The sequence below is a fragment of the Malus sylvestris genome, chromosome 11 (assembly GCF_916048215.2).
Source record: "Malus sylvestris chromosome 11, drMalSylv7.2, whole genome shotgun sequence".
In the NCBI taxonomy this organism is placed as follows: Eukaryota; Viridiplantae; Streptophyta; class Magnoliopsida; order Rosales; family Rosaceae; genus Malus; species Malus sylvestris.
In genome coordinates, this window is record NC_062270.1 from 38,464,671 (window position 1) to 38,474,024 (window position 9,354).

General features: G+C 35.0%; 1 protein-coding gene across 1 annotated transcript; it reads left to right on the forward strand.

Moving 5' to 3' along the window:
* Positions 1-5,559: 5,559 nt before the first annotated feature.
* On the forward strand, positions 5,560-9,354 carry LOC126590481 (non-specific lipid transfer protein GPI-anchored 5-like). Its single transcript, XM_050255928.1, has 3 exons — positions 5,560-5,572; positions 8,250-8,630; positions 8,920-9,354. Exons 1-3 carry the CDS (start codon positions 5,560-5,562, stop codon positions 9,060-9,062), a joined length of 537 nt encoding a protein of 178 aa, XP_050111885.1. The 3' UTR covers positions 9,063-9,354.

Here is a 9,354-nt window from a genome sequence, read left to right on the forward strand (position 1 = left end):
ATATGAGTAGACCTCCATGCAAGTACTCTCGTTCGATTGTGTTCAGTGAACTCATTCCCCTAATGAGCACCTACATACTTGTCTTAGTGTCACAACACGAATGGGATGAGACTTTCCATCCTTCCATTTAAAGCAGACACAGTATGTACCAGTCTACGCATTGTCAGTATCCCTCCGACAATCCAATGACTAGGAACCTTTTGGACATTTGGTTATGTGAAGAAGGTCTCTGTAATCTAACATCATTAGATTACTTCTTCAATCAATCTATTGTCCATGGATACACTATTTAGGACATATATCGTTCATTGAGATAGTCTTAATTCGTGTTTTTGCCTTTGATGTATAAGATTCATCCATACATCCATTCATTTGTCCTGAAAGATTTCTTCTAAAGATTGACTTTCAGGGCATATTTCCAACAATCTCCCACTTGCACTAAAGTCAATCACTAGTGTATCTTATACATCTTAGCTGAGAGAGCTTATGGTCGTAGGTTAACTTGGTTATGTATTAATTCCTTTTATTATTTAAAAGGGATTTACTTATCAAATGTTTCCAAAAACATTTGATGATGTCTCTTCATCGTGTTCGAATATTTTGATGAGACCTTGATTCCTCGGCTTGAGCTATCGCCCCATTACGTCGTAGTATCCTACTAACGACCTTATGGTTTGGATTCAATCATTGGTTCTATAAGAACCTCTTCATTCAAAACACTTTTTGAAGCAGTTTCTAAAACTATATATCGACATATATTTCGTTTGTATACTTTATACAAACTTTGCTCCAATCTTGAGACCATTGTAGTACAATACTAACAATTCATTCATATGATTAGTACTTCATCCATTATGAAGTTCCATTTGTTAAAATGGCTTATCTTTCACTTTGGTTAATCAACCTAAGTGAATGCACGCTTCCAGAGTCTCACTCTGATGTTTCTTTCTTAAAGGCAATAATACTCTATCAGTTGCTTTGGTTCTGATCCTGGGATATAGTAATATCTTAAAGTGACAACCCGTGTGGTTTCTTCATCTTTGGATATCTACTTCACAAGTCAATACATGTGTCCCTTTTGTGATTTTATGACACATTCATTATAAGGGTTATGAAAGTGATTTTCTATCATATAGTAAAATGCTTTCTTAAATCTCCAACATCTGAGATTTAATTCCATATAACATTATTGAAATAGCCTTGCTATATCAATAAGTCCAATTTCAAGTCTATACTTCAAAATTGACCGTGTCATATTTTGTCATTTTTCGAGTAACATCTATGTTTAAGTAAGTCTATCAAATAGACTTTATTCATATCTTTGTTGCTCAAATTATGACATCACTCCCACTGGCCTTGTTTGTAACTTAGCATTCCTTCAAAATTAACAATTATAATTTCTTGATTTGAATGCATATTGCTCCCATTAACTTAAATGAATCATACACAAAAGAATTCCTTCTCAAGTAATTCCAAAATGTGTGACTTGTTTCATTAAGTCTATTCATTTAAATTATATGGTGTCATACACCATACTTCAAATTTTAGTCATACTAAGACCTTTAATGTAGTCATATAAGAATTATCCAAGTCTTTAGTGGAAACATAGCTCCTACCAAGAATATAGAAACTCAACCATTCCTTCTAGGTGGTTGATATAATTCTTTATCAAAACTACATTGAGCAATATCGTTACATGAGATGTTGAATTTGGATTGTCTTGTTGTTAAACCATATGTTGTGACTCATTTTGAAACTTATTCCCTTTTTGTTTCATCAACTTGTCCATATGCTTTGTTATTAGCTTGTTCTCATAAAAGAGAATGATGGATAACACCCAACATATAACCATTTTACGTTAGGTTGACGAAACCAACATTCAAAGACTATTCTTTAAATGTCTCACAACATAGCATTTTAACGTTTGAAGAGCTTGAGTTCTTTTAACAATTAAAATTACAAACTCTTAATAATAGTCAAGTACTATTATTCATTTAGACAACTATAAACCAATCACATTCAAGTTTATATCCATTTTCACACCTCCCACTATTTCTCATGACTTTAATGAGAAATCACTTCATACATTCAAAATGTATAAACGTGGAGTTTATTGGAGGAAGACATTGGGTAATAGCTTTAAAACATTTCAAGCTTATTTGTTTCAATCTTCACTAAGTTAATGTCTTGTTATTAAGTGACTAAAGTCTTTAAACATTTTATAGATTTAGACACTTCTTTCTTGGTTTCATCACTAACACAATTGACATTTTAAAACAATTTTAAAGAATGCCCAATATGTTGTTCAAAACTACTAATTGAATCAAGAGTGATCTTGATCATTGTGATTTAAGTGATAACCATATAAGAAACGTTTTTCTTATTATTTATATCATTATAATGTGATATAACTCTTGTATCTCATCTAGGATACAACAAGACAATTTTCAATTCATAACACTACTTTAAGGAAATAGTATATTAAAAAGGCATTCTTCACATTACATTAATATGATAATTCAAACATTCATAATGTTTAACACAAAAATATTAGCTCTATACATTTAGAGTCTAATATAAATACCTTCATACATTTAGGCACAAATAGTGGTCTTCCATCATATGAAGCCACATTAAGTTCTTAACAAAATAAGAAAGTTTAAAGACAATCTTTAAATGCCTAACAAACTTCCTAAGTAGTAAGCAAAAACATAGTGGCCGAACCCTTCTCCACATTATTCCTTGCTTGTTCCTCTTCTACTTGGCTCCTCCACCTATATACAATTATACAAGTGATTAGCTCTTTATATCAAATATAAATATTTAGAAGATCTAACAGTTAGAATTGAAGATAAGAACATAAACCATACCTTGTGGTTTGTCCTTAAGAGTTGCAAGGTATAACCTGCAATTCCTCTTCCAATGCCCCTCCTTTCCACAGTGGTGGCAAGTCCCCTTGGGCTCCATTGCCTTCTTTTTCTTCACTCCTCCTTTCGGCTTATGAGTGGGTGACTTCTTCTCCTTCCCTTTGCCTTTGCCTTGCGGCATAGCCTTGGAAGAGGATGGCTTGTTGTAGGCTACTGCAGCAGTCCCTACAACGTTCTCTTTCTTCATAGTCTTCTCGGCAGTTACTAACATATTTAGCAACTCAGAGAGAGAACTATCCATCTTATTCATATTGTAGTTCATTACGAACTGCGCAAATGAATCAGAAAGAGAAGCCAATATAAAGTCCTGGGCCAATTCCCCGTCAAGTGGAGTACCTAGGTTCTCCAATTGTTCAATGAGTCCTATCATCTTCAGTACATGTTGATGCACTGGAGCCCCTTTGACCATCTTGGTCTTCACAAGTTCACTGACAGTGCTAAAGCGACGGTTGCGCGTCCCTTCACCATATAATTCCGTAAGATGGAGTATTATGGAATATGCACTGTCCATGCCCTCATGCTGTCTCTGTAGCTCCTCATTCATGGAAGCCAACAGATAGCATTTGGCTTGTGTGTCATCCTCAACGTACTTGTCATACTTAGCACGTTCATCCTCAGTAGCCTCAAGGCCAAGAGGTATGTGAGATGGGACTTTGTCTAGCACGTAAACAATCTTCTCCAATGTTAGGAGAATCTTGATATTACGATACCATGATGGGAAATTGTGCCCCTCTAGGCAATGTTTGTCGAGTATTTTCGCGAGTGCGCTTCCAACCATATCTATATACATAAACAATAAAATAATTAGATTGATTGTTGATTAAGTCAAACGATTCGGGTCTTTAAACCGAATGACACCACCCACCATTTTTGGCAAATTCCATATCCCCCATGATGGAATCCGGGAGATTTCAAAGAAAGCTCCTAGCGGGTTATGGGAGGCTCACTATTACCAAGCCCACCTCACGATTATACGATGTTGGCTAGCAAAAATAATAATGAGAGGGTATACTTACCCATTCACAACAACCTCTTGTGATTACCCATCTTTTTGGCCTCTAGAGAACAATGCCTCACGATTATACGATATTGGCACCATTTCTCTTAGTTAAGTTATTTCCCACCATGCTGGTTTAGATAGGGGTTCAAGCATGACCTCACGATTATACGATATTGGCCACACTCGTTGCCTATCTTCACCTCATCAAATGTTTTAAATAAACTCCTCCTGAATATAAGCATGCACTTTGTCACTTCCCCATTATAGGGTGAAGGCGGTGTACAAGTCATAAACGCTTGGAGCCTACCATGGTGGAAGGCCACGAAAAAGTGTTCAAAGCACTCTTACGTTTTCAACTTAATATTGAGTGGTTTGAGGGATTTTAAGGTCTCATCAATTTCATTTATTTAATCACAATCAAATAAATAGTGTCCTATTACAACTACTAGTCCAAAGTTAATGAAATTAGTAGCATATAATATCCCCACTATTCGTTTTCATAAAACAAATCAATATCAAAACATTTTTCAAAATATTGGAGATATATATAACTACTAATTGTATTCATTATAGTTTAGTAGCGTATGATACTCCCACTATTTGTTTTGAGAAAAACAAATCAATATCAAAAACGAATTTTTCAAATATTGGAAGTAACTACTACTACTATGGTTTTTGCATTCCTTTGTAATTGGACTTTATAGTTTATCTTAGGCTCTTGGATGACTATGGACTTATTAGGTTATTGCAACAACGAGCCAACATTGTTGAATAAAAAACTCGGGGAGGTTGTGTCAATTTAATTACGTGCTTATTAATCCAATTAAAACTATTTTCATTGAGCCATTAGAAATGAAAGACAATCATTCATTGCTAATTAGGGCGTTGGACCCATTTAAACTTTAATCTTATGTCAAAAAACCCTTCTTTTAGTTATGTCTCCTTACCAATAGTTAAAGAAACTCTAGTCTAGCACTAGAGGGAATCAACTAATGAATAGAGATTAAGAAGTAATAAGAATTACAAACCGATTTGTACAAATTCCTATAAATTACATATACTAAAAGGAGAGAGATAGATTAACTTCAAACGTGATAAGGTCCAATTAAACAGTAATTAAAACACATTCCCAAGGTTCAAACAATTTGATTTTAGCGCCTTATCTCATAGCTCAATTATCGTTTAAGGCATAAGTCCAAAGTCATCCATTTCACAACTATTTAAACACATTTAAATAATTAAATGGAATGCAACATAAACATTTAGATTTAGTGCATATGGGCATAATATAATTATGAGTTTAAACAACTAACAAAATTAAAATCAAATATTTTAACTTTCTAGTTAGTAGGGGCCTAAATGCAAATAAGAAAAAGTTAGGGGTCAAACCATAAATACTCAAAAGTATAAAATGTCTTTTTCTAAATTACAAAATACCCCACAAGTGGGTATTCCAATAGGTAGGCCGGCCATAAGTGAGGGGAAATAGAAAAATCCCATTCATTTTGCTTTAAATCATTTCAAAGTAGAAAAACAAATTTTATTTGTCACTTGTCTATGCTTTAAGGACTTTAATGAAACAAAATGATGGAATTTCACCTAATAAAGATTAGGATTTAATAAATTTTTGAGATGGCTATGGATGGTATGTACATCATCCAAAACCACAAAACAATGCATGAAAACCATTTTCATCAAATCCAAACCATGAACACCAAGAACAAAACCATGAACACATTTTCAAGATTTATATGTTCTTGGTGATTTTTCAAACCCAAAAACAAAAGTGACAAGATTTCTACTTTCTAGCTTTAAAGTGTGTGTGTGATTCAAAATAAAAACACAAACACTAAGCCAAAACCATGCCAACCCCAAGTAACAAAACCCCAAATTTTGTTCATGACTTATTCTTCATTCATGCATACAAAACAACTTTTACATGCATATCTTTTTCAACTTTTGATTTATATTTTTCAACCATTGAAAAAACAAAAGATAAACATACTTTTAGATGAAGAAATAATATGTCATACTAGTTCTAAACTCATTTTTCATTCATGCATACAAAACATTTTGCATACATATCTTTCTCAACTTTTGACTAACATTTTTCAACTATTGAAAAACAAAAGATAAACATAATTTGAATGGAAAAGTAATATGTCATACATAACATTAATACCCATATGCATAAAATCCAAAAGGACACATTATACATAAACCTTTGGCTCTTGATACCAATTGAAGGGAAATTTATGAGTTTCATGTGGGATTTCTAGATGACTAGCATGCATATACAATTCAACAATATATATACATGAGCAACGGAAGCATGTTATCAAATAAAATCAAAGCTATAGTCATGCAAATCCCCTTCAAGGTTCATAGGTTTATATATAATGCATCAAAACATTTTAAAGAATCAAGAACAAAGTCAAGGAATAGATCTATACCTCTTGATCTTGATTTTAGACCAAGGATGGACCACCTCCAATCTCTTTGCTCCTTGAAATCCTTGAGCCTAGCTTCCCTCCTTGCCTCCTCCACTTTGAAAGAATGAGTGCTCCTAGGTTCTCTTCAAGTTTCCAAAGTAGGAAACCTCTAAAGATCCTCACCCACTAGTGTAATGAGAAGGATGAAGGAATAACCAAAAGGGTAAAAGATTGTTAGCTCTTTTTCCCTTAAGGTGGCCGGCCCTTGTGAGTATTTGAGAGAGTTTTCTTTAGCCTCTTTTTAGTTCTAAACACACAAAAAAAAAAAAACCCTTAAGAAACATTTGCTATAAAGTTCCTTTTATAGACAAAAGAAACCTAGTCAACAACTTGACTATTCTTCTCTCCTAAACACCTAATATGGCCGGCCCTCTTTGTGTTGTTTGGGCTTTGGGCTTTCATTTATTTCAAGTCATCCAATGCTTGAATAAAAGCCCAATGGGTTTGGGCCCAATGGACCCAATTAAACCCGAACGTTTCTTTAAGCCCAAAACGATCTTTATCGCTTTTATGATTTCTTTAGACTTTTCTAAATTAATCACAACACATAATTAATCCAATTAATTGTTTCCATCATCCATTAATTACTCACTACAATAGTGTATTGGTGAACAATCTTTTAGGTTCTAATTAGCAAGGCAGTGAGGTGATTGGCACTAATCCAATTAATTCAATCACTTAGTGAATTGAAACTTCATTTCAATTCACCATTCTTCTTTGATGACTACATTTAATCATCTAGAAGAACTCACAAGCTATGATTGACATCTAACCATATGTCATAGCTACCCAAGCTAATGTAGAAGTTTATTCAGAGAACCTATTCAGTTAGAATTACAATGTAATTCGATCCTTCTCTAATACAATACTCTCAATCACATCATTAGGGTATGGATGTATTATGTCAAACCCCTAATGTGATTATTCCTTCTTATATGATTCATTTGAGTCGTATAGGAACGCATTCCTTTTAATACGCTCGATACTTCGGCCGAAGATTCCCGAATCATATCTTAGAGCATTCTTCCTCTCTTATTGAGGATTAGAGATTCCTTGTTGCGCATACACTTGCCTTCATGACTAAGTGGCTTAACCCCAATCATGCCGTGAACACCCTCGAATGGGGAGACTTTGACATAATCAAAGATTAAATACTTAGCCACAAGACAACGACGATGCCTCAGGTCTAAGGACTACTTACATTATTCCAACCATTAGAGTTACTTGCTTGACATATGAGTAGACCTCCATGCAAGTACTCTCGTTCGATTGTGTTCAGTGAACTCATTCCCCTAATGAGCACCTACATACTTGTCTTAGTGTCACAACACGAATGGGATGAGACTTTCCATCCTTCCATTTGAAGCAGACACAGTATGTACCAGTCTACGCATTGTCAGTATCCCTCCGACAATCCAATGACTAGGAACCTTTTGGACATTTGGTTATGTGAAGAAGGTCTCTGTAATCTAACATCATTAGATTACTTCTTCAATCAATCTATTGTCCATGGATACACTATTTAGGACATATATCGTTCATTGAGATAGTCTTAATTCGTGTTTTTGCCTTTGATGTATAAGATTCATCCATACATCCATTCATTTGTCCTGAAAGATTTCTTCTAAAGATTGACTTTCAGGGCATATTTCCAACACCCTATTCTTAAGGGACAAGTAAGCATTTTCTGTTTTGACGTAGTCTTTACCACGATTATAGGACCTGTAAAATCGTGGGCAGTTGTTTTCTTTTCTGTTCAGTTGTAAGGCTATTTATTAGCCATGATGGTTGCTTTCAGAGAATAAGAATTCTCCCTCTGCTTTGAGTAAGCTTTCGAACTTTGCATTGCAGCAGTCCTTTGCAAGTTTCTGGTTCTAACATTTAGGAGGAGGATTAATGAATTAATGGTGCTAACTTTGGTCTTTTTTATGGCTTTGTGGGAAGGAGGCAGAGTTGTTGCTCAATCTTCAAGTTGCACCAATGTGATAATTAACATGTCCCCATGCCTTGATTATGTAACAGGAAACTCATCATCCCCATCTTCCTCATGCTGCTCACAGTTTGCCAATGTAGTCAGCTCTCAGCCACAGTGCCTCTGTGAGGTCCTCAATGGAGGTGCTTCTTCACTTGGTGTGACTATCAATCAGACTCAGGCCTTGGCTCTCCCCTCTGCCTGCAATGTCCAAACTCCGCCGGTTAGCCGCTGCAACGGTATATAGAATGAAGTGTTATTGTCGTCAGAAAAAAAAAAAGATCATTTTGTACTCCTTTGAATGTCATTTTTCTTTTGAGTACTTCAATTTAGACACACAAAACCGGCCACATTCCTCATATGGTTGTATTAAAAAATGTGTCAGCAGTGTTTTCACTTTCATGCATCTAAATAACATTATTATTCTGGTTTATGTTTCTATAACACAGGAGTGCAAGATGATAAATCTTCGTGCTTGTCTAGGGTTTAGGAAACTTTATTGGTTGACTTTTAATCATGATTTTGCAGGGTCTTCCGCTCCAGCAGCTTCTCCTTCGCCATCAACTGACGTGGGGTCTTCAGATGTAAATTCTAACAAGTTGGCATTTTCTCTGCTGTTCTTCTTGCTCTTCGTTGTATCATATGCCTCAACATCCACAGCCAATTTCTAAGCTCTTATGCCATGGATGTATCTAGCTAGATTACTCCTTGAACTATAGGGTGCCATATTGCTGTTCCAATTTTTTGCAAATTGTAAGCTTTTGGTGTTCCTGTAGGGTTACGAGACATTATTATATATTTCTCGAGAGTTAAGGATGGGATTGGCTATCTTCATATTAGTAATAAGTATGGTAACGTGATTTCTGGTTGTGTATTGCCTTATGTCTCTCTCTTTTGTCTTAAGCTATTCCGGTTGGTAATTGACTTGGGCTTCGCCGTTTGGCTTGATGGCCTGTTTTGTAA

What these genes read in the sequence shown, in the direction of transcription:
- LOC126590481 (XM_050255928.1), top strand. An exon ending in GCCGGTTAGCCGCTGCAACG is followed by an intron (nt 8,631 to 8,919) that starts GTATATAGAATG and finishes ATGATTTTGCAG; the next exon opens with GGTCTTCCGCTCCAGCAGCT.